General features: G+C 40.6%; 1 protein-coding gene across 3 annotated transcripts; it reads left to right on the top strand.

Annotated features, from left to right (window-relative positions):
• The first annotated feature begins 992 nt into the window (after positions 1-992).
• LOC309885796 (merlin-like) lies at positions 993-25,296 on the top strand. Of its 3 annotated transcripts, none has more exons than XM_082776097.1 (19): positions 993-1,162; positions 4,224-4,588; positions 5,954-6,071; positions 7,746-7,871; positions 8,286-8,408; positions 12,789-12,872; positions 13,668-13,736; positions 13,959-14,041; positions 15,034-15,109; positions 15,573-15,710; positions 17,490-17,564; positions 18,360-18,473; positions 18,917-19,039; positions 19,593-19,810; positions 20,718-20,820; positions 21,569-21,696; positions 22,285-22,435; positions 23,119-23,328; positions 24,312-25,296. In XM_082776097.1, the coding sequence occupies exons 3-19, from the start codon at positions 5,982-5,984 to the stop codon at positions 24,345-24,347; spliced, it is 1,947 nt and encodes a 648-aa protein (XP_082632223.1). In that variant the 5' UTR covers positions 993-1,162; positions 4,224-4,588; positions 5,954-5,981; the 3' UTR covers positions 24,348-25,296. The 3 variants fall into 3 exon arrangements, with proteins under 3 accessions (XP_082632223.1, XP_082632221.1, XP_082632222.1); XM_082776095.1 differs by having other exon boundaries at positions 8,283-8,408; XM_082776096.1 differs by having other exon boundaries at positions 4,224-5,330; positions 8,283-8,408.
• The last annotated feature ends 38 nt before the right edge of the window (positions 25,297-25,334 follow it).

Raw genomic sequence — 25,334 nt, 5'->3', positions numbered from 1 at the left:
CGGCAGGGGGCGGGGCCGGCGGCAGGGGTGGGCGTGGCGTGGCGGGGAGGATTTAAAGGCGCAGGCCGCATGTAGCAGTAGGGTGGTGGAGGTGGGGCCTGAGAGGTGGGGAGCCTCGTGCTGGGGGTGTCAGGGTGGGGCTGCCATTTTGTGCCCCTTGCTGCTGGGCAGAGCCCCGTGTGGGTATGCGAGCGGCTGGCATCACGCTCTACCCTCACAGGAATTAAGTGCTGCTGGCTCTTGTGTTTGTGTAAATGACCCGAATGTTGTGGGTTTTCTGCATAAACCTCAAAGAAGTGGGATACCTGCATTGAGCACTGGCTTCTTGCTCTCGATTATCCCTGTTTTGCGAGAAATTCAGTTTAAATCTCTGAAATCAGCGTCTGAAAAAAACAAACACCTTACAAATAGAGCAGTGTAAAATCCCTTGGCCGTGCCCTAGTGCCTCAGGTGGTTTCCTCCTGTCAGCCTCAGTGCCAGGCAGAGGCTATCTCATTTTAAAAACTACTTTTTTTATTAGTTTCACCCCGTTAACGCTGGCAAGCAATCTGATGCCCACCTTTCCAGGCTTGTTCTGTTCAGGCTTTATTGTCCCACACAGGAAGGGGCAGGCAGGGAATGACACCTACCTGCTAGGACAACGCTGCAGCTTCCCTCCTTAAGGTGGCTGGGCATGGGCAGCCCAGGCTGTTCGTACAGCTGCAGACACTGTTGAAATAATTCGATCAAACACTGTTAAAGAAGTCTGCAAGTTCGCTATCAGTCCTTACAGATACCCAAGATAAGATTCAGTAAATTCTCCTAATTTACTTTGCTGCTTGAATTGCAGTGGAGAGAAGTTGGGAGGAGTCTTGCTGGCACAGGCAGGAAATGGTTAAGAGCCCTTCATATCACCTGGGAAAGCGATTCTTTGATTTTTCAGAGGGCGCTAACATGCTGCAGTTCATGGGGAACAAAGGGAAGGAGATCAACTATAAAAGTTGTTCTTGGATTTTATTTTCCGTGGCAGAACGTGCGAGGGCTGGACATTGATGTCTGCTGAAAAATAAGGGATTTTGGATTAAAAAGATTTTTTTGTCTTCTTATCTTCGTTCAGAAAATGATCTGTGAAGTAACTCTGATTTCAACCGGTGACTTTAGATAACTTCTTTTTGATTGAGAGGTAAGAACAACATTTGTATCACTGACCCATTTTAAAACAGGGTGAATTCTTTGCTTAAATTGTTTCATAGGTAGGACAAGGAACACACTCAGGAGTGAGTCAACAGCTGTAAAAAGCCCACAGCGCTTTTCCTTTACTGTCTGTGCTCAGTTTGCTTGCATTAATTCCTGAGCTTAAGTGTAGAAATTCAGGAACTGGGAGAAACCTAATGAGCCGGGGGAATTTACAGCTAAGAGTTGCAGTAAATGTTTTGGCAATGACAAGAGACTTTCAGTGTGTAGTAGTATCCGTGGTAATGTGCTTTTGCACTTGATGCATCAAGCATCTTCTGGTGGTGTCTCTTAAAGTGCTTCCTGAACCTTGCGTCTTTAAACCCCACTGCACTCCCTAGGGTTTTACGTTTCAGGCTTGTAAGGACTTTGCGAGCAAAGGCACGTGTGCTGCCCCTGGGCAATGTGCTGGACCTTAACCTGGGAGGAAAGACTGCTTTTTAAAGCAGGGTCTAACAGTTTCCATTTATTCTTAGCCTGTACATAGATGAGAGGTCTCACCTTAAAAGTGATGCTGACTTTTTGTGTTTGTGTCAGTGAAAACAGATGTTTGACTGTCCAAAGTGTGATCGGATGGTAACACCTCAGGCACAGTCACTGGGAGCAAGCCCTGTGTGAAGGGAAATCTTTATATCCTGTGGAGAGCACTGCGAACCGTCCATTTACCTTGGAAATGCCAAACTGAAAGTGAATAGTACTCTCACTCTTGGCAAGGTTAATTACAGCTTGCTCATTGAGGTATTGCTCAGCGTCTGTCTCTGTAACGTACTGAATTCTGGAATTTATTGAACTTTTGGAGGGGTGGTGGTTTCATTTGCTTTGTACGTTTTGGGAAATGCTGGAAGTGGTATCTATTGGGTGGGTTATTTCCCATTTTGACAAATTGTGTAGTGTAGTTGTTGAGCACGACAGCCCATCTAGTGTAGTGATAGAGATAAGCATCAGTCATTGCAAGAGTCGCCTTGCCAGTTATTCTTGCTATTGCTTGTTGTTCCCAGCTTCCTTCCCCCACGTTTTGCTCAGGTGCTGGTTTCTTATGGTCAAGAATGGGGAAGATTATAACCCAGTTAGAGCTGGTGGATGTCAGTTCTTTCCTCTTGAACATGCTAAAAGGCAGCATCTGGACCGTTTAGATCCTGCCAATTATATTCCTCATCACTGTTCCTGGTCCCCTCATCAAGCAAAGTTTTTTATCATCTTTCTGTTAGTTTTCATAAGGTGCAAGAAAAGCTGTGGACATTCACGGTTTCTGAACTATGTGTTCCCACATTCTGGCTGGGCTGGAAAGTTATCACCCTGCCCTCTTTTGGATTAATATGGTATTTGGTAAGGTTATGACATGCTCTAATCTATTCCATTTTGCTGCTTCTGACTCCTGAGCTTTGATGCCTCTGGCAACTGCAGAAATAAATCACTGGAGCTCGCTGACAGAAATTGCCTTGAAACAAGCTGCACATGATTCACAGCTAAACGTTGTTATTAGCAAGTATCTAGAGAGTGTATCTCTTCTGCATTTAAACAAAAGATTGCAAACCCAGATTGCCTTATTTGGCAAGATTTATATGAAAAAGTTTTTTCCAAAAACTTCACTGTTAAGTGCTTTTGCTTATGTTGTCAGTATCTGATGTTCTTTTAACCTATCTGGTGTGAAAACCTTTCCTATTTCTTTACCAGTACTATTGATTAAAATGCCGTTTACATTTCTTGGGAAAATTTGATATTCAAAAATGTCTTTTCACTGTGAGTCAGAATGTACTTTTCCATGGAATAAAAATTCTGGAAAGGGAAAAAAATGCTATTGGAAATGTTGAACAAATTATATTGTCATTTCAACCAGGTTATATAAGAAAAAAAAGAAATAACTTCAAAGTCAGAATGAAGGGCTCTGGTGTTTTTGTCATATTTTGAGAAAATTAGTACATTCTTCTGAAATAGTTCTATTTTATCTGTTCAGCATTTTCCATATGAAACTCTTTGAGAATGTTCTGTACTGGCCCAAACTCCAAGTTCCTATTTAACTGAATTGGCTGATTCAAATTACACGTTAAAAATGAATTATGAAGTTTTTTCTCTTTTTGTCTGCAGCCACTGATGTTTCTTCTAGAGCTAATTTAAGAAGGGTTTGTGCCCAGTACTCCATAGTGGTTCGTAGTTCTAGTGCTCTAACTGCTATATCCCATGGTAAAAATATTTACAGTAATTCTCTGGTTTTGAAGAAAAATGAGCATGGAAGAGCTTTGGAATGTAACAGGTTAAAACATAACTTTGCTGTTAGCTCTGCTGCAGCTTGCAGATTAGGGATCAAAAAATTACTGGTGTAATTACTGCTGGTTTGGATGCCTTCACATGGTGCTCTCCCTGTCGATATTACTGTGGTCGTATTACACCATACTACTATGGTGATTTTGTGGTTTTTAAGCATTCCTTTCCCTTTAATTGAAAACACCTTTGTATGCTAAACAGGACCTGTGTTCTGCTCAGCACTGTGCACTGAGATGTTGCCTAAATTAGAGGAAATGCACTCAGTGGTGAGATCTGCTTTGCACTCCTCTAAATAAAAGTATTCCCCCAGGATAAGGGGGATACCCCGAGGGTGAAGGGATTTGGTTTTTCTTTGGATATGCCTCCCATGTGTTAAGATCCCTGACACTCACCAGTTTACCCTAATTCTTTGCAGTTTGAGCTGTCCTCTTCTAGCACTGTTGGCAGGCACCAGCAGGAGGACTAATCAGGAAAAGTGCTTTAGGGATGTGTCTTGAGGTGGGGGCACATACTGTCATGCTGTTGCAGGCAGAAGTTTATCTAACTTGTTCAGAAAGACAGAACTTCCATACTTTTCCAGCATTATAGTATTCTGGTTAGTGATTTTTTTCTCAGTGTGTGACTTGCTGCAATTTAATTAAGCCCATTATTCCTTGTCCTAACCACTGTGGTCATGTACAGCAGGCATTATCATATCTCATTACACTTGTCCCTTCTCTGTACTAACCAGTACTTTCGTTTTACTACAGATTATTTTCTAGCCCTTGGTGCTCTGCTTTGGATTCTCTCCAGTCATCCCATCATCTATCTTGAAGTGTGTTGCCTCAAACTGGACACAAGACTTCAGCAGAAGCTTTATCAGCCCCAACTGGAGGGAGAGAACACCTCAGCTGGTCTCAGTGGTGTCGGAAAGATGAATTTTCTCCTGAGCTTCTTTTCCCCACTCTGAGTTGCCACAAGTACTTGTTCAAGTCTGGCTGATGTCCATGTGATTTGGCACCTGATTTATCTGTTCTCTGCCTCAGCTTCCTTACAAGTCAAAAAGAAAAACTTCTGTATATATTTTACCTCCTATTTAGCCATCTGAAATTCTTGGATGAGGGGCACAAGTAAAGTAAGTGGAAAATGACCAATGTATTTGTAAGCCGATTAAAAGCTTAGCAGAAGAGAAGAAAGAGACAAGATATTTTATAAAATACTGGAAGGTACAGACAAATACTTTTCAGTTTGAACTAGAACTTTATTTTGGAATTGCTTAGGAAGAGGTTGGAAGTCTGCCACCCTGTAATAGTCTTACATTGTAGGAAACCAATAATACCTCTGCCTCTTCTTGACCTATATAGTTCACAGATTCTAACTGGGTTGTGCAAGACTGAGCTGTTAATTTTATAAAGTAAATACAAGAAGAAAAAATTACAGGCTGATTTGTGCTGCAGAGTGTGGATTCACACTACCATTTAACCCCAACTTCCAACGTTTGGCTTGGCTGATATAAACAAAATCCTCATGACAACGGAAATAACACGTGTCTTTTTTTTTTTTTTTTTTTGATGGCATGCAGTCAAGTGCATTCAGAATATAAAATTTGTGAAGAAATTTTCTGTAGGCTTCTGCAAAACTGTATTAATTTCACCTCAGAAGAAGAAGCACTGGAAAAAAATGATGCTCTAAGTAGCTTTCATCATTGTGTGTTTATATGTCTAAAAGAAATGGGCAGATTCAGCTTCATTTCACTGGATATATTTCTGGCATTTGTATAATTTCAGGGAGCTAAGATTTTGTGATGTCAAGAAACTTGATAGGATGGTTTCTCAAGGAGACAACTGATGGAAAAGTATTGAGTTGGGTTTGATATAGTAAGTTTTTGTGTGATATGGCTCTTTTACACGCAGTGCTTCCGCTGATGCATTTAGAGTACTGACACAGCAGTACATACAGCAGGGACCTTTGAGGAAGAGAATTTTGTTTGGATGTATAAAAGTGATGAGGAATGTCTAATTTGCTGACATTAGTCATGTTCTGCTTTTGGTGAAACTGAGTATTCATCCATTGCAGAGTTTCACTGCAAGAGAGCACTGAATTGCCTGGACACAGGTGATTGTATGGAGCATGAGGGCTGGACTGGAGGTTCCCTAGATGTCCTCAGCTGTAGTGAGAAGCAGTCCCCTAGATCTTGCAGTGTAAGGTCTGAATGAGGTTGTTTCTAGTACTGTAGGAAGGTAGTATTTGCCCAGGTCTCAGGGAAAGACAAGAACAGTATTTTAGAGCAATTTTTAGGGAGTAAATCCCCAGGTCAAACTAAATTTTTTTTTGTTTTGACACAATTATGGCTTTGAGCATCTTCTTGGACACAAACATCCAGAGACTGCTTGTATTTAAGGCTGACTTTATTCTGCAAGTTTGAACTCATCCTACTTTGAAATATAGCCAAGAAAATTACTGAATTCCTAGCCCTAAATGCAGCTATGTTTGATTTCAGGTGTGGCTGTCCTCATAAACTAAAAAATATGTCTATCCGAGGCCTGAAGAAGAAACAACCAAAGACATTTAAAGTCAAAATTATAACAGTGGATGCTGAAATGGAATTCAGCTGTGAGGTAAGAGCTCTCAGAAAAATGCTGGAAAGTTGGAGATTGCCCTTTATATTAGCAAGATGTACCCTTGAAAATTCTCTGAAAAGCCATAGCTAGCATTTAAAAGCCACATTTTTTGAATGTGACAAGGTTCTTTAAGACGCAGGCCTGGAGAAACAAGTCTGGTCAGAGCTGGTCCTAAGATGTTGCTTATACACTAACGTATAAAATGGTGCTCCACGTTTGTTGATCTGGGAAATTCTCTTCAAATGTGATTCGCCATCTGTAAACTCCAGTTTCTTTCTTTATCTGTAATGGCTGGCTTACATCTTATCTGGGTACGAGAGAAAAATGATCAAATGTAAAAGTTAGCTTTTCTTCTATTATGACTCTTATTATGGCTCTCTAGTATATTGGATAGACTGCAGAAAAATGTGGAAGAATACATATATAGCAAGCGATCGATTGATAAATGAATTGGGCTGCACTGTTGAGGAGACAGAACTGTGCCTGATTAATTCCTAATCATCCAACAAAAGCAAAAAAAAAAAAAAAAAAGCGCAATTACTTTGAGAAGGCAAGCTGGAAAACTAAGGTCCACTAGGATAGCAATTTTAATGAGAGAGATGACTGTTGTGGGGCATTTAATATTTCATTTACTTGATCCCTCAGAGACAATATACTAGTCAAAAGCACTGGACTTCTGTAACTTACAGATCTAAAGTAATTGCAAGCAGGGTTGTGAAAATAGAATTTGGAAAATTTGGTTCAGAGCTCAGAATCCTGTTAGCAAATCCAGCTTGATATATTCTTTCCTTTGCTATCACTCTCTCTCCCCCAGTACTGCTTTTTTTCTGGGTGGATATCCTGCTTTCCATCCAAATAATGCCCCGAAGTGTTTTATTTTATTTATTTTATTTATTTTATTTTATTTTTTTTGCCATTGAGTTTAGTGGCTGACCCTGCAATGAGACAAAATCATCTTTTAATATGTAGCCAAACAGAAGAAACAGATGTGCAGCCTCTTCAGTGAAAAATGAGACATCATGTGTGTGTGAATTTTGGGACCTTTAATCAAAGTTTCTGTTCTCTATGGAGCTAGACTAGTAAATGAGATTAGATTACTTTTTTTTTTTTACTGTATAAAAAAAAGATCCCGACTATACTGCGCACTAAATCCTACTCCAAGAAGACAGACTCCTGCTCATTTAAATCAGAGTAGCATAAAGGCTTGGCTTGTTGCCACTGAAATAGCTGAGGTATGTGAAAGATGGATTTGCTTTGATTGTTTGGCATTTCTACTCTGTGCCTTGACACTCCTTTGATTTCCCCCTGGCCTTCTCTCAAGACTCTTTAATTTGTGTAAACTGTTGAATAAGATTTTTACAAATATTAATAAAGCTTTGCTGGGTCCTAGGAGATCAGTAGTACAATCCTCATTCCCTCTGCTCATAAAGTGCTTGATGCTGTGATTAAATGCCTGCAGCTTTGAATCTTTGGAGGAAAGGAAGAGGAAGTAGAACATTACAGCTCATGTACCTTTGCTGTAGGCAGCAGTAGGCATGTTTCTTTGTCAAGCTAAAGGTGAAATAATAGTTTGTAGGGGAAAGGCAAATGGTAACCTGGTTTGCTCGCCAAAAATGCGGCAAGTTCAGTCAGGATAAATATGTTTTGTATTATTTTCTTTTTCTTTTCTAGATGAAGTGGAAGGGAAAGGACTTGTTTGACTTGGTGTGCCGAGCACTTGGTTTAAGGGAGACCTGGTTCTTTGGTTTGCAGTATACAATGAAGGGAATGTGCACCTGGTTAAAGATGGACAAAAAGGTACAGAAAACAAAAATAGTAACCTGCAATCTTCAGCTCCTAAATGACTTACTTTTTCTTTAAGCTCAGGAGCTAAAGGAACGTGTTAAATGACAACCCATAATTCTAGATTATATCATTTTTTTTTAGAATTGAATTTCATTGTGTTATGCAATCTTCTTGTTTAAGGTTTTGTCTGAAGTGTTACCACTATATGCACTTCTTCATAATATATAATATATGCACATATTCATATAATCACCACTATATGCATTTATTGTCAATACATTAAAGCTCAGCATTGCCCTTCCTTCTAGAACATGGAAATGCTGCCTTAACTGGATTATTAGCTGCCTTCTGATTTTCCTCTGGAATAATAGTTTGAGACATTTCTGTACCATTTTTACTGCTGATTTTCGTTTTATCTTTAAGCAGGTTTTAGATCAAGAAATCCCCAAAGAAGATCCCATTAGCTTTCATTTTTTGGCTAAATTCTACCCCGAGAAGGTAGAAGAGGAACTGTTACAGGAAATTACCCAGCATTTATTCTTCCTTCAGGTCAGGAACATTTCTTAAACCATTAATTCCTTCTGTGTTCACCCCAGTCCCCTTATAATGTCTTTGATCTTGTTGGCTGTTGTTAGTCTCAGAATGACTCTGCTGGCTTCAGCCATATCATTGTCTATGTAAATATTTTTTATAAAATACAAACATCTCTCCTGGCTACTGTGGTTTTGTATGATGATAAGTTGAATGTATGCCTTCTGCAGGCTTTTGTTCTCATGATGGCTTCTCGTACTGCTTGTCCTAGGAATGGGAGTTCCATTACTGGGACCTGTAGTTTCATGTAAAATGATTTTTACACCTAGCAGCTCCAGTGGTAATTTTGCACCTGAATATTCCAGACTTGCTTTACTCCTTGTAGTCAGTGGCCTAAAGAAAACAAAAACACAACAAAAAACGTGCAAGGGTGGCACTGCTTGAAGAACTTTATAGTTGAAGCTAATGGTAGAAGGAAGGCTGCAAAACCAAACATTTTGGAGATGTGAATTCTATACCCAGGGATTGATACTCTTTGAGGTGGGGCAAGGAAAAGTACATCAGTTACAAATTAGTGACCCTTTAACTTTGAAGTGTGTGTAGACCTTAGAAAGCTTCCCACTTTTACTGAGGTTTAGAGTGTGAATCGGGGAGAAGAGGTAGCAGTGTTGGTCATACTCAATTTTTAATTTTGGGAAGAAACTCCATATGGGTTGGAACTTTTTGAGCCAAGTCTGCCTGTTCCCATGTTGTATTTCTGATTTAGCAGCTTCTCCATAGCCACTCTCAGAGGTGCTTTCATAACTGGTCCTGATATTTTCACACTCAGAGGACAAGTAATCTTAGATTTATTTGTTCGTTTATTTCTGCTGCCATGCAGACACCAGGGCTTTTTTCCCCAGCATAATTAGGGCATCCTGACCAGCTTCTGCATTTATCTGTTACAAGTATTCTGTTTTCTGAACTCTGTGAAGGTTCTTCTTATGTTAGATTTTAAGCCATCCATATACCACTTAAGGGTAACCACAGTGCACATTTTACCATGCTTCCTGCCCTTTTGGAGCACTGCCTAAAGTTGTTGGTCTGGGAATTAATTTCTTAAGGTTCCTGCCCTAACTGTTCAGGGGTGAGAAGTATAGAGTGAAGTCCCCGTTTTTATCAGCTTCAAGAGTCATCTTGAGGACTGTGTCACCTGGTCTGCTCTGGCTGCAGCTAAACTGAAGAGTCTCAAAAGCTCCTTGTCATCTTCTCTTAGAGCTGCTGGTGCTCTTGAGTAACCATTCCTTAACCTGGTTCTTTCAAAACGAGAAGGATTAGAAGAGACCTGTTATTAGGTGTATGAACTGTGCGAGGGAGTGACTACACAGCAATTATGGTGGCAGTCGTGAAGGTGAAGAAGAGGAAAGGAATGGTGATAAGCACTTGGGGACAGTAAGTTTTTTTTCACTGATACCAGCTGCAGATGGAACAAGACCCATGACTGCAATCTACCCCTAAAACTAAAACTCCCAAGCTTCTAAAAATAGTCCAGGTGGTTACTGGAAGATCTTGTTGTGTAAGACTGTAGAAGGCATAATCACTAGAAAACAAGAACTACCTAACCTGTCCTTTTTAGATCTTATTTTTGGATTGTAGGGGAAAAGATCACAATTTGATATCCATCCTGAAATACACAGGTTTGCTTATCTAACAAGTTTCAACAGGACTAAAGCAGCATAGAGACAGCTGCAGCAATAGGCTATAGCTGTAACAGTAGCTATATGAGCATTGAGTTTTTGGGATGGTCACTTGGTGGTCAGCTGTATTTTCCAACATCTTTGCCATCCATCTTCTCTCCTGAGTAGCTGTGGAATCTTCTGAATGTTACAGGCTCCACTGTGTTGCTTTATTCAGTAGCTTTCAGTAGGATGTGTCTGTGCAAGTAGGTTGGCTTATGGAATAAAATCAGTCTGCATCTGTAAATAAACACAGTAAATACACAGGTTCCCTGAGGAGGATGTGCTAATGAAGGAATGGGAAAATGCTGTTATTCCAAAGGTTAACAAGCTAACTATAATTTTACCAGAACCCCTAACCGTTTGGAAATTTGCTTCTTAAGCTAAGTTTGGAAAGGAGTGAGGGGGGCAGAACTCTTCCTACTCTTTTAATCCTGATTTCTTTTCACATTTTCTCCTTGAACCTGCCTTGACTAGCAGATATGCAATTAGCAAATTCTTCTCATTCCAAAGTAGAAAAACAAGACAGAAACAAATTTGGACTTGCAAAGTTTCCTGGCTATAAGAACTTAAGATCACACCTGGATGCCAATAGGAAAAACATGTACAGACATCTGGATGCTTACAGATTTCAGTTCTACTCACTATTCAGACTTAGATGTTAATGTGGCATAATGTCTTTTTGCTAAATGTGTGAATAAACATCAATGACTAAAGCTACATTTTCTGTTTAACGATTAGATAACTTACTCCTTTTACAAGGATGTTTTGTTATACTACTTTATAGAAATGATCAAAAAAAAAAACCCACACAGACACTTATAGGAGATTTATCTCACGTTGTTCTCAATTCTGAAATGTATTATTTGCACCAAGGAGTATGAAAGCCAGAGCTTTCCAATTTGGAAGAAAAGTCTTTTCATTCTTTCCATTTTAACAGCTTAGAAAGAATTTTCCCTGTACTATAACTCAGGTTATATATTGTGCTCACCCGAGACTAAATTCGAAAGAAAAACTTTCTTGATGGTTCATTTCAGTTCACAGCACCTACAGTTCTAAGTGTCTTTGTAAAGGCAGCTCAAGCATTATCTCAAGTAATTTTTCTTTTTGGAAATGCTTAAGACTGTGAATTATGTAAAATTTTCTTATCTTGTGCTTGTTAGTAGGCTAAATACATTACACCTGAGAGGAAGATTTGGGAAGATTAATTTATTCTTCCCCCTTCAGGTTTCCAGGTAAAAGTTGCCCAACATATTTAAAATCGAGCAACGTCTTACAAGCTATTACACCTCTGATCATGCTAGCACCATGGAGTACTAAAATGAAAAGAATGCTAAAAGACTCTTTACCATTTCTACTATGCTTTTATTTTTAAGCCACTATGTTATTGTTGTACTTAGACCATTGTAACTGAATAAATCTAATGCTCTATTAGGCAGTTTCTCTTTGTGAGGTGCCCTTCATTCTTCTGGAAAGCTTTTAAAGATTCTATTACTGGTTTTAGTATAATATCTCTGTCCTTGACAACATTCAAAAGGCAGCTGGACAGATCCCTGAGCAATCTGGTCTAGTTGGACTTGCTTTGAGTAGGTGACCTCCAGAGGTTTGTCCTGACCTAAAATTCGGATATGTTACATGTTGTAAAGCTAATGTTTTTTCTAGCTAAACATCTTTCTTGTTGTGGTTGTGTAGCTCTTTAGTGCTATTTTAGATGGCAGGTCAAATGATTGTTTGGTGTAGCACATTTAGTATGACTGAATACAAAGAAGTTACGATGATTTGCAATAGCTAAGGAGCACACCTGCTCTTATTCAATGCTGAAGGTAAAAATGGTACAGCTTCATTCAGGGAAATGAGGCGGTAATAAAAGGGAGTGTGAGAAAGGTCCTTAATTCTGTTTGTATGAAGGAAGAATAATAAAAAGCCCAATGAACCAATATTAACAATTTTCCACTGGTTTATGGAAGAGGCCTTTTTCTGTCATTCCAAGCTGAATAATGTGATTGAAAATACAACAGTTGATTATGTTTTCATTGAATTGTCTTTCTGAAATTAAAATACGTCATCAGCTCTCATGCTTATTTCTAGGACTATAATTTACAGGCAGGTTTTAGCTTTTTGGCATCCTATAGAAGCCACGAAATAAAGGTCATTTTGTACTGCTAGACTGAAGTAAAGATACCTTCCCTATGAGACCTCTAATCTCTGCAAGGGGCATTAGCAGAAAAATTTCAGGAAAGTGCTTGCAGTAGTTCCGTAGTTTTTTGATAGCGTCTGATAAAATGCACTTACTAATTTATTCATGGTGCTGTACAAACTTTAGGAAGAACTAACTGTATCATAAGCAGGAAGTAAAAATTAAAAAAAATCTAAAAGGAATGAAGTGCAGATAATAAATGTGTTCTGTAGCAGATTCTTTCACAGGACTCCCTATATAAATGTGGGGAGATAGCTGTCTGGCACTTCTATGAACTTAGAATTAAAACACTTTAACCTCCAAAAGTTATTTTCATTAAATGTAATGTTATGGTTTCTTGTGTTTCTGAATGCCTCTTTGTTGCTGCTGTTAACTTGTGATGGTTGGTGCCAAGTTATAGTCCAGGCATGTCTAATTTAATTTCAGGCCTGACATAAGTCTTGAGTATGAGCTTCTTCAACTTGTTCCCTTTTTCTTCTGATTTAGGTTAAGAAACAGATACTGGATGAAGAAATCTATTGCTCTCCAGAGGCAACAGTTTTACTGGCTTCTTATGCTGTTCAGGCCAAGGTCTGTGCATAGCAGTGCTCTTATTTATTTTTAACAAACACATATACAGGGTGGTATGTAAAACACAAGTGTTAAACTTTGCTATTAAAATAGGTCATGCTGGGAAGCACAGGTGCAGCTGGAAAAATAAGCATTAGATGCCATTACAAGGATTTGAGGAAGAAATTAGTTTGCTGTTTTATACTATGCTTTCACAATTTAGAGGATTTCTTTTGACGTAGCATTTTAATGTAATTTTTTCTCCGAATTGGAATTATTTCCTGCTATTAAAGTGTCCAAGGATACAGAGGTGCTGATACCATGAGCTTACAATGGTGTGATATTCTTTAGCAGCTTTCACAACATAGTTACCTTCATGCCACCAAGAGCCCAGCTCATAAAATGGCAGGAGGGGAACACAAATTAGCAGAGCTGGCCCTCTGCAGCAGCCCAGCCTACATACAGTAGGAGGAAGTGAGCTTACACTCCACAACATATTCCGTAGTTCAGAGAAGGGTGTGAAGTCACAGCAGATCCCTTTACATCTTCAGTTACCAAGAGGTGCAGCCTAGGGCTGAAGCGTAAGGTTACAGGCCACATTAGGGGGTGCACTGGAACCACATGTATAGCACAAAGTCTGGAACTGACTTCCACAGATGGTTCAGATGAGGGGAGCCTGTTTTATTACCCTTACACTGTATATGGGAGAACCAAAACAACATCTGTCTCGAGCAGTTGCATCAAACTGCAGCCAGAAAGTTCTTCAGCTTTCTGCATCCAACAAGCTGAAATCTCTTTTTTTCTTCCTTGGGACAGTATGGTGACTACGACCCAAACTTTCATGAGCCAGGCTTCCTAGCCCATGATGAACTTCTACCCAAACGGGTAAGTTTTTATTCTGTATAAAACCAAACTTTTGAATCTGTGCTTTGATGAAGAGCTGGTACTGCTTTGGGACTAACCAGAGCATTAGATACTGATTGTGTTAGCCTTGAACTTGCTGAAATGACCAAGCTGTGAACTGCATGGTTGCATTCACATTGCTGGGAGAGGAAGCACACGTATTTGTATCTTCAAAGGGAAACAGACTTCTTCCTTTCTCTCTAGGTCCTCAGGCAGTATCAGTTGACAGCAGAGATGTGGGAAGAAAAGATTACGGCTTGGTATGCTGAGCACAGGGGTATTGCTAGGTATGAAATAATTTCATTCTTTGGAAATCCTGTACGTTTCAGTAACTAGTTATTTGCTGTCTTTATTGAAATTTGGATTTTGTAAGTGAGCAAAGAGATCCTGGGTTCCAAGCTACGCTGCTAGGTTTGTTTATTACTAAGGGATAAAACATCCATTCACCCAGGGTAAAAAGTATCTTGTGTAGGGCACTGAGTGCTTGTAAACTGGACTTGGTTTGAAGTAAACAGGGAAGTTGAAGGCTCTTGCTGGGCTTCACAACCTAACATGTTTAAAATCTGATATTTTATACCTTGTTAAAAGCACGGTTCAAAAAGGTGTCCGCATACTTAGTAAGGTACCAAAGTGGTATAGACATTGCATCGCAGTTCCAGGACCAAATTTTGGTGTGGTTCCATGTGGGTGTTCAGCTACTTCTAACACATTCAGCATGCCTGGAAGTTCAATTAAATGTGAGGTAGGAGCTGCTGGCACCCAGAGGCAGCCATTCCTAATACTTCAGTTCAATTTTTCTTTGGCTGTTCTAAATGCTTCTTAGCACTGTCTTTCCTGAATATTTTCCTCAAGACTCGATGCCTCAGTTTGGAGGGAAGACAACGATGGGTGGAGAGACTTACTTTTCTTTGGACTATGCCCAAAGCACTCATTCTCAACGAACTCTCTTCCTGAAGGGAATATCCTCATGTTATGGAAAACAGTGGTAGAGTAGATCTCCAAGAGGTGATAATGGAGTGGCAAAACTAACATACAAGGATAAGGCTGGACTTGAATTTTAATAAAGATTGCACTATACCTGACTCAAATAAAAACGGATACAGCTTTGTCTTCTGTAGAGATTTTTTTTTTTATCATCCTTTTTCTGTTAAGGGTAAGACAGTAAAATTAATGAAAGCACAAAGGACCAGAATGCGCATTCTTTTTGAACTGGGAAATACACTGTCAGGACAGAAAGATTGTATAGGAGTCACCTGCTGTAATCGGTCTTATTCTTTAGGGATGAAGCTGAGATGAACTACCTGAAAATTGCCCAAGACTTGGAAATGTATGGTGTCAATTATTTTCCCATTGCTGTAAGTACTTTATTTTAGCAATTTGCTATTGCTGTATTTGATGGTAGTGTCGTTTTAAAAATCGTGTAGGGGGCTTGGAGCTGGGACTCCTGGGTTCTGCTTTTCTCTGCTGTGGGTGGGCTCTGTAGTGATTGTCCTGACTTGGTTTACTTACCTGTTAATTGGGTAGGTGAATACAACAGTAAACATGAATGTTCTATCGTTTGACAAAGGTCTTGGGTATGTAATAGGAAGAAGCATAAATAAACTAGAAATTTGAGCTGCTTTATTCAGCTGGGTGTGCTAGCAATGGTCCTAATCTGTTTTGTAGGAACAGCCTTTTCTTAAAAATTCAAATATCCGTTTATTAGAGTAATTGTGGTTCTTGTCTGTAATTGTTCTATGTTACTATAAATAGGACTTACTGATATGTGTTTTTTTTGTTGTTGTTGTTGTTGTTTTTTTTTTTTTTTTTTTTTTTAAGCAAAATAAAAACCATACAGATCTCTTACTTGGAGTTGATGCCAAAGGTATTCATATCTACAGCATTAATAACAGGTTCTCTCCAAATAAGTCATTTGAGTGGAGTGCTATCAGAAACATTTCCTATAGTGAGAAGGAGGTATGATGGCTCTGATATATTGTTCTTTTTATATGGGCAAGGGTGTGGACTGTGATTCTTGGAACAGGCTGAAAGCGGTCTCTGTTTAAATAATTTGGGGGAGGGGGAATAAACCTAGGGAGCTCTGTTACAGTTTTAGTTCCTAACAAACTTGCCTTTCCGATGTGCTGCATAATCTTGGTTCCCCTAGGAGCCAAGGGCTGCTCTAAGCTCTCTAAAATTGTGGAGCCCACTATTCTGTTTCCTTCCCTGCTGCTTGTCGTTTGCAAAACAAGAGTGTTGGTCTCTGTAAAAGATAGATATTACGAATGCCATCACGGCTGACTTTAGTTATCTCAGCAGGAATTAGATGATCTGTAAAGACTTAATGCTAGTTTTGCATGCAGAAGTTGTCCCAATAGATGAGGTTTGAAGCACACTGGCAAGCGGAGACATGCAGGGAGATGTACGTGTTTTTCTGCCTCAATTCTACTAGTTTATCAGTGAATGATTTCAGTCTTCAGCACAGCCCTACCATTACAATTTCACTGTGATTTCAGAGTCCATCTTATACCTGAATACAGTACACTGGGGAGCAGGTGAAATTTGGAGTTATTTCAAGTCATGTGGCTACGTGGAAGGCTATAATCAGAAAAACAAAACCAGAAAAATCACATTGGTACCAGCATACTTGGAATTTGTCAGCCAAAGGACAACGTGGCTTATTCCTTTCTTTCTCTGGACCATTTGAAAAACACTGAGGATGAGATTTGCTGTCCAGGCTTAGCTGTAAATACATTAAATCAATCAGGGCAGCATACAGGAAAGTTCTACCTCCAAAGAGTTTTGTTTTCTTATCGTTAAACTTCCCCTCTGGTCCATGAATAAGCTGCTTTAGCTCCCTATTGTTGGGAAATTGGGCAGCCCTGTATGAAAGCTCCAGTATATTTGGTGTCACGTTCACAGTTCAGCTCCTCACAAGGCAATGCATTAAAGCAGCTGTTACCTACAGGGTGAAACAGGCTGTAGGATGTTAAGATCTTGATGACTCAGATGGCCTGAAATTATACATTGCATTACGAATGAATTATAGGAATCGAGTGCTAACCCATGAGTCACAGAGAGCAGGATCTTAAAGAATGGAGCTGTTTTTTTGTTATGCAGCCAAACTGAGCTCAGCATATGAAGTAAAACAGTGTGTACTGACCTGGCAGCATGAAAGCCTTTCATGTCCTCTGGAAACAGCTTGGGAGATAGGACTGGAAATGTGAGAAAGCAGGAGCTTCGGTACTGTTATCTCGTGGTCTGAAGAAAAAATCCTTCAGGCCTTTGTAATACATTTTGTTTACATCTGCAATGATTGGGATTCAGAGAGGTGTTTGACATCTCCCTGACGTTACTAATCTCCAGAAGTAGTCATATTCTTAATGTATTCTGTTTTCCTGATAACCAGGGCTTGCTTCAGCGTTCTCAGGGTAGTTTGCAATGCACAGGTGGTATTGTTATGAAAAACACCATCCAAACTGGCACCAGGTGTGGGGCTGTGAGAGGCTTTATCTTCTAAAATGCCCTGCTGTTTTAGATGAGCAGATGAGGAACCTGTGTAACAGAGAACAGCCCTGGTTCTGATTCTTGTGAGCAAAACACTTCTGCATCGCTCTCCCTGTATTTGTGGCATAAATCACTGCCTCCCTGGAGAGAAGTGGAGATGGACTAAAGTTTGCATTAATATTAAATAGTTTCAGCTTTGTTTTTCTTCCTTTTCACTGCTTCCTCTATTTTTATCTTCTGTCTGAACAGTTAACTATTAAACCTCTTGACAAAAAAGCAGAAGTCTTCAAGTTTTTTTCATCTCAGCTAAAAGTAAACAAATTGGTAAGTGTCCTGTTTTCCTCCTTTAAAACCGGGCCTGGCAGTACTGAGTGATACCTGAGTGAGAAATGTTTGTCTGCGAAACCGATGTAGAGGCCAGGGAGCATTGAGTTTCAGCACATGTTTTCCATAGGATTCTTCTGTCTGGGAAGTCAGGGTACATATGTTTGTCCTCTCCCTGTTGGGAGGGGAGATGGTGGGTGAAAAGTGAGATGTGAAAGAAGGCCCAAATCACAAAGGGAAATCCAGTTACTGGAAGGGGAGGGTGTAGCATATGGAAAAGTGCAAAGCCCGCTGCAGCGTCTGCTTATCTGGCTGCTGTGCATTCTTAATCGGCTGCTGCCTCTCCTTTTCTGGGAGAAGCAACAAGGGAGGGACCTAATCAACTTGTTAATTCTATTATCACTAACTGCTTCCTAGCACAGCCGCAGGGGCTGGATCGCTTCTCAATGACCTTGAGGATGAGGGGCCACCACAGCTGACCATTCCCACATAGCTGCCTCCTGTGTACTCCCAGCCTAGCCCCCCTGCCTGTTCTTTTTCAGGCAATTGAAACCAGACAGGGATGAAGGATGGAAGGAGAACCCCCTCATCCTGTTATGTTTTCTAAACTGTTACGTACCTGAGGATGAGCCTGCTCTGGTGTCACTTTTCTTGGAAGGAAAGCAACTGCCAGCACTTGTGCTGAAGTCAGAAGTGTTAGCTTCTGTCCTGTGAGACTGGTGTGGGGCTCTTTCTGCCCCTCTGGATGGGGTGCAGCTATGTCACAATCTCATTTGCTTTGCTTTTCCTGTTCAGATTTTGCAGTTGTGCATTGGAAACCACGACCTGTTTATGAGGAGAAGAAAAGTGGACTCAATAGAAATCCAGCAAATGAAAGCACAAGCTAGGGAAGAAAAGGCTAGAAAAAAGGTAGATTATTTTTGCTCCTCTGTTGCTGAAAACACTGATTATTATTCCAGCTGGTGCCCTCGCTGTCCATGCACTGCATCAATATGTGTGTGGGAGGTGAGAAAGTGCAGCAGGATTGAGTGTGGGAACAGCTCTAGTGTGTATGCGGCTTCTGAGGATGTAAGTGATGTTTGTGAAACTGAAGGGCTGATCACAAAGATTTGGGGTACGTAACAGATCGATGCAAGTGTTCTTCCAGCAGCCTGAAATAACCAGTGTTGCCAGTTAGTGGAGTTCAGTGCTGCTAAAGTGCAAGTAGCTTCAGCATTACATCTCTGCTAAATGTCAACTCACCAGCTAGAGAGCAGTCCGTTCGTCAGTAGATTCATTTGCTGTGCTGCCTCGGGCCCAGATGAGATCCTGCTGCAAACCCACAAATGTGGTATTTCTCATTCTCTTTCCAGATGGAGAATCAAAGGCTGGCCAGGGAGAAGCAGCTCCGAGAAGAAGCTGAGCGAGCCAAAGAAGAGCTGGAAAGGCGTCTCTTCCAGCTGGAAGATGAAGCCAGGCAGGCCAATGAGGCCCTGGTGAGTAGCACGTAAGCTGAATATTCTTGCACTTGAAGGGGTTTCTTGGTTTGGAAGCTTTTTTTCTTTTTCTCTTACGGCTTCTGTGAGGCGCTATAAGTTATGGCTTATGCAAGGCTGGACAGTTTCTGGTCAGTGGTGGAGAAGGCATGCTGGAATTTGCTGTGAGCCGTTCTCCCTGTGTTCACAGCACTTTCTTCAAGCAAAGAAGAGAGAAAGTAACCTTGTGAGCTGAAATTGGGAGAAAGAAGGCTTAGTGCATGTTGCATGTGGCATTGGCAACTGAAGGGGGCAACTTGTGACAGTTTTTGGTTGATATCTTTGCCCAGCTCTGAACAAATGTCTCCTTGTTGTATAAAAGTGAGAGGCAGGAAGGAAGTTGGGCAATTCTGGAGCAGAGGAGGAACACCAGACTACAATTGTTTACTTTTTATTTTAGGGATTACTATATTTATCCCTTGATCTATTCAGGAAAGATATCTTCTTCCTGACTGACTGCAAGGGTGAAATTGTAGATGCTAGACAGGGCAATTACAAAAAGTTTTTCTCTTAGCTCCGATCCCAGGAAGCGGCAGAGCTGCTGGCAGAGAAAGCTCAGATTGCGGAAGAAGAAGCAAAACTGCTGGCCCAGAATGCTGCAGAAGCAGAGCAAGAGCGACAGAGGCTGGAGATAACAGCTCTGAAAACCAAGGAGGAGAAACGCCTGATGGAGCAAAAGATGAGGGAAGCAGAGCTGATAGCAGTGAAGCTGGTGAAGGAGTCTGACCGGAGGTTAGATTTGCTTGAGTGGGGCTGTGTAGCCCCTACTGGATTGCCTGGGCAGAGAGAATGCTTATTTTCTCAGAGCAGGAGGGTGGGGGGTAGAAGGGGAAGGAGAGCAGTAGGGATGGATTTTTCCCAAAGCAACAATTCAGAGTGAAAATACCTTTGCATGTCTTATTTTTCTACCTGCTACCAGTGGTTGCGATGCGGGTCAAAAAGTTTACGAGGGATCCTGATGGAAGGCTGTAGAGATGTTTAGTATTAAAAATCCAGAATGCAGAAACATCTTCTATATAGCATTAACAAAAGAGCACTGGTTACCTAGCTACCTAAGTTTAACAACCTGTGTACCCTATAGGCTATGAGACTTTTCCTCATTACTAAGTGATGGTGTCTCATATCCCTTCCAGATCTTTGAAAAGTATAACCCAGGTAAACTCATGTGGAGTATAAACCACATTGTAAGAGTTTGCATGTTCCATAGCACTGTGCTGCCTGAGGATGCAGAGCAGACTAGTGCTGATAGAGGTTGTTCAGGGCTTTCTGCTTGTTTTAGGATGCTGCCAAAAAGCTTGCCAAAATAAAGAGCAGTTATGTTGCACCCCTCCTCGTCTCAAGGAGGATCTCTGACAACCTGAAGAATCTGTATCAATAGGTCATTTTTGAACCCGTGGAAACTAGGAGTAGAAAAAACACTTTGATTCAGTCAGTTCCTGCAGGATTGCCCTTCAAAGCCTGTGTCGTGCTGTGCCTGGTTCTCCATGTGACAATCCTACTGCAAATGTCTTTGGGTAGAGGAATCACTCAGAGTAATGGATCTTATTCTCCAGAAACCAGTGAGATGCATAACTCTGAAATCTCTGTGTTGCTCTATGCTGGAAATCTTCAGCCATTTGCTGTGATATTTGTCTTGCAGAGCCAAGGAAGCAGAGCATCTGAAACAAGATCTGCATGAAGCGAGGGAGGCTGAACGGAAAGCCAAGCAGAAGCTATTAGACATAACCAGGCTTAATTATCCTGTAAGTTTCTGTTCTGCTGGGCACTGCTTCATCTTGGGAGATAATCATATGTTAATTTTATGTTTGTAGCCTCATCAGGCTAGGTCGTGGCATGTCTACATCTAGCTGCAAGACAAACACCTATAGGACTAGCTGGTGACTGAACACAGTGTAGCTGGAATTGAAGTTGTATTTGTTAAGGGCATTGAGTCAGGAAGATAAAGGTGAGACAAATATTACAAAACAAAAATACAACAACAAAAAAACTCTAACCAAACAAAAGCCAAAACAGGACTCATGTTAGGATTTGGGAAGCCTAGATGGTCTTGCCTGCATTCATGCCTGATACTGACTTTGTTCCATCTCAGACAATACTTTGTGGAGGTGGTTGTACTGAACCTGGCATGTGAATTCCTTGTGAGTATCTTCAGGCAAAGCAGGTGAAGCTGTCACTAGCAAGAAGTTGTTGCTAAGGCAGTGTGCCACAGTCTCTTCTGCTTCAGTCTTGCTGAGAATGGATTTCCATTCTCTGCTGCAATGAATAAGATAGCTAAGGTACTTTTCTGCACTTGGATTTGTGGCTTGTGGACTTTGGGCACTCGTCTGGGGCCACTTAAATAGCGGGGAAGGTCTTCAAGAGCATCTGTTTCTCATAATCCATGGGTAGCTTGTGAAATGGCTCAGCAGGGCACTCTTGAAGAAGATGGTGAGTTAAAACCAAAATCAAACAATCAAATCTTACTGACAGTGCTTGTGTTGCCTCTTTCAGCACATGGTCAAGTACCCGCAATATTTGCCAACGGACACTAGAGATGCCAACTTTGACAAAGGGTCCATCAAGCTGGATTTGAAGGATGTTGACCTGAAGAGACTCTCCTTTGAGATAGAGCGAGAGAGGTATCAATATGCTTATGGTGTAAATAAATGAGATTAATCGTGGGAAGTACAGAAAGCAAAAATTCTCAGCGCTACATTCTTAACAACTGAGGATGGTCTTCTCCTTGTATGTATGAATGGAGGCCTTTTACTGCGCTGGTGCAGGTTACGTCTTTGTAAAACTAGCTGTTTTGCAAAGAGGAAAAGTTTTGTGGTGCCATCAATCCATGACTGATCCAGAACCCTCCTGTCTTGGAGACCAGTAGGCCAGGCGTGAACTTTGCTGGAGTACTGTTAGAGGACAGAAGTTTCCCTCTAGTGTTAAAGCGTGGTATTGCTTCCATACAAAGGGGCTTTTCCTCTTGGTGTGGAGGTTGATTCTTGGTAAAAAGTTAGTGAATGCTGAAGAGTGGAAGTGAACCACCTCACTGGAGCAAGGGAGTCAGGCAGACATGTGCCAGACTTCATTTTGCCAATACAAGAAAAAAAAAAAAGGCAAAATGAAGCAAAGAACTGCCTCTCCTCTCCTTATGCACTTGCTTCCCTCAACCCCTACTTGTGAGTTATGTTATGGTAGTAAGCTTTTTGTCTCTAATGTGTGGGCTACAGGCTAGATTACTTAGAAAAGAGCAAGAAATTTGAAGATCGACTGAAAGAACTCAAGTCTGAAATTCATGCTTTGAAGCTAGAAGAAAAACAGTCTGGGCTTTACTCTCATTGGACTGAAGTCCTGGGATCCTTGGATCGCTCCTTAGGAAATGTAAGTATCCTAAATACCTGCCACTTTTTCTGGCACAATGATAATAATATATATATGTATGCCAAAGGTAATTGCTGTATTTCGATTCAATGTACATTCTGTAGGACCTTTGATACTAAAATATTTTAAGTGTTAACAGAGAAGAGGACTAGTCATGACAATAAATAAATAAAAATTCCCTGGCAGGATACCAGTAGCATAAACAAAAAATAATAATTTGTTTTGCAGGTTATGAAATCACAGTAAGGTTTACTGTCATGGAACAAACTAAATTCTTGTAACTTAATGCGTTTAAATGTGGTTTCTCATAGTTTGCATCACATTCTCATTCACGTGCTTTGTGGTTGCTATTAATCTCTTGTAAAAGTCTTGGCTTTTTTTTTTTTTCTTCCCCTTCAGGCAGTGGGGAACTAAACTCAGATCTTGGTCATAAGTTTCTTGTTACTTACATAAACGTTCTTCCTGAACCAGGGGAAGAATAGAGCTGTCTTTGCTTTTCCAGATTGCTCCACATATAATAAAAAATGGCCCTAAGTAAACTGTTTGAGAGAGAAGGGAGGCTTGGAAAAAATGAAGGAAGATGGCCTGTGTGCTCTGGCTGGCTATGCATTTGATGTTTTCTGGCTTAATGAATGTTGATGGGGAGAGGGCATTAATTTTCCATGTGTTCTTTTCTTTTAAAGACCCCGTCATGGATGAAAACCTTCGAAACTGGAGATTCGTTGGATATAAATCTTCAAAGACCTTTCCCTGCTTACTCATTAAATACTACAAGCAGCTGGCCTTGTACCAACAAAATTCAGCATGCAGTGCCAGTGGAAAAGTCATCTTTTCAAACAAATTCCTTGGTTGCCAATAGTGTAGGCACAGGATCCAGAAAACAGATTATAAAGGTAATCAGATTTATAAGTAAATTCCCAAATATTGACTAGAGGCTTTAGAATTCAAAGAAGTAAAGAATGGCTGGCTTTAGGGAATGGTTTTATCCAGCTCTGTCACAGCCTCTGAAATGACAGGCCACAAAGCATGGCTGTTCCACAGGTTTGGAGGCCCTGCACTGGAGCAGCATTCAGGGCTGTTGAGGCCACTTGATTTTTCTCACTTATGATCTAAGCCTTGGTAAATGAAAATGATGCCCATATGCAGTAGGAGGATTTGTTAAATTTTATTTGTATCAGCCAGGCTTGGAAATGAGAATGTGCTCTGAGAGAACTTAAAACAGACTGTGCCAATCTTTCTGGTTTTAAGGGATGGGGATAAAGATATCAAAAAATGCCTAGATTTTTACATCTCAGTTCTTCCGTCATTTCTCTCAAAGAATCCTAAAATAATAATGAACTGGGTCTTATAAAACAAAACAATTTTTTAAACTTTACTGGAATGGAGAACATAGTATGTGTTCAAGAAGAACTGTAAGATCATGCACTCCTGTACATATGGAAGGAAATCAGCTTTCTTCAGGCAACGCTAATTGTGCAAGATACTACAAATAAAGTAAGCCTGATGTATTTGCTGTTTTCTGTGAACAGAACTGGCGATTTTCAGGATCAGTCAGAGTGTCTAGCATGCAACTTGCAAGGTCAGAACCTAGAGGGTTGTAGACTTAGAACTAAAAGGAAAACAGTTTAGTGTAGCAGCAATTGAGGAAGCAGCTCTTTCTATTGCAAATAAGAGAAACAAATATTTTAGGACTAACGTATTTAGACTGTTGTGAGGCAAATGGGCTTGTTTCAAGAGGGAAGAAAAACCATTTGCAGGGCATCTTGCAAAAGGCTCTAGTTCGACAGAAAGGAAGAATTAGACCAAAACAAAGTAGGCTTTGCTTTCTGTAGGAATTCAAAGTAGAACTAATTTTTCTTATTTAATTTGCATCTAGGTTCAGCAGCATGACTCGGATGTGATCTACATTTGAAGAGTCTCGTTTCCTTACCAGACGGGTAGAACCTGATTGCTGTCTGTTTGGCTGCTGCAAAATGCACCTATGGGAGGACATTCGTGCAGCTCTGTCTCCTGACAGCCATCGGCATAAAGATGTGGTTCTCTTGTTATTGGTGCCATTCGGTTTCCAGGCAGACAACATAAGCTGGGAGCATTAAAACTGCCGGTGTAAAATGGCTGGTGTCTTTGGGTCCAACGGTAAACATACAAACCCAAAGGAGCATTGTTTACTTTTTATGCACTTTTGAAAAAACACTTTACACTTCATTGAACCTTCCCCCTGGGTATTTTTACACACTGACTTACCAGCTTGGTACTCTGTGTGTGTAGAAAGGATGCCAGGCAGCAAGTGTCTGGGAGATGTTTGGGATGAGGAAAAAATAAATAAATTGTACGTGACCTTAGTGTTTACCTCCACAATAGACTAATTCTGTTTTTGGTCCTGTCCATAGGGCATGACTCTCACAGAGCTGTTCAACGTTTTAGTGTTTGCCTGCCAAATATTTTCCTTTTCCTCCCAAAATGTTTCTCTGTTCACTTAATTGATTTGCATTTCTCTGTGAGAAATCTCAGCTTGTAATTCCAGATGTAGAATTGGACATCTTCAAATACCTCTCGTTCCTGGGGGAATCCTTTGTTTGGAATGCAAAGCTTCTGTTCTCTCTACAGTTTCTGACTAGATCAAGCACTTTCTGTTGCTTGCCGCTCCAGCAAACTTTGCATACATTAACTTGTTTCCCAATTCTCTGTAACACAGCTTCCAAATTAGACAAAGACAAAAGATGTTATTGGTGTCTGCTAAAGTTGGACTTGCTTTTGATGGAGAGGTGCGTGCAGCAAAATGTCTGCCTCATTAGTAAAATCTACTTGCATTTTCTAGTTTTGTGTGTGTTTAAGTGCCTGTTTGACCAATAAATCTTCAGTCTGAGGATTTCTGGGGAAGCGGAGACAATACGCAGCT

The sequence above is a fragment of the Aythya marila genome (genome assembly GCF_965140915.1).
Source record: "Aythya marila genome assembly, chromosome: 20".
NCBI classification, from domain to species: Eukaryota; Metazoa; Chordata; class Aves; order Anseriformes; family Anatidae; genus Aythya; species Aythya marila.
The sequence above is the reverse complement of the archived record's forward strand: the minus strand, read 5'-3'. Positions and strand labels throughout refer to the sequence as shown.

Excerpts from the sequence above, each read along its gene's own strand:
- LOC309885796 (XM_082776095.1), top strand. The coding sequence starts at position 5,982 with ATGTCTATCCGAGGCCTGAAGAAGAAACAACCAAAGACATTTAAAGTC. Across the intron at positions 12,873-13,667 it reads CTTATGCTGTTCAGGCCAAG|TATGGTGACTACGACCCAAA; the intron begins GTCTGTGCATAG and ends TCCTTGGGACAG. Across the intron at positions 23,329-24,311 it reads CCAGAAAACAGATTATAAAG|GTTCAGCAGCATGACTCGGA; the intron begins GTAATCAGATTT and ends ATTTGCATCTAG.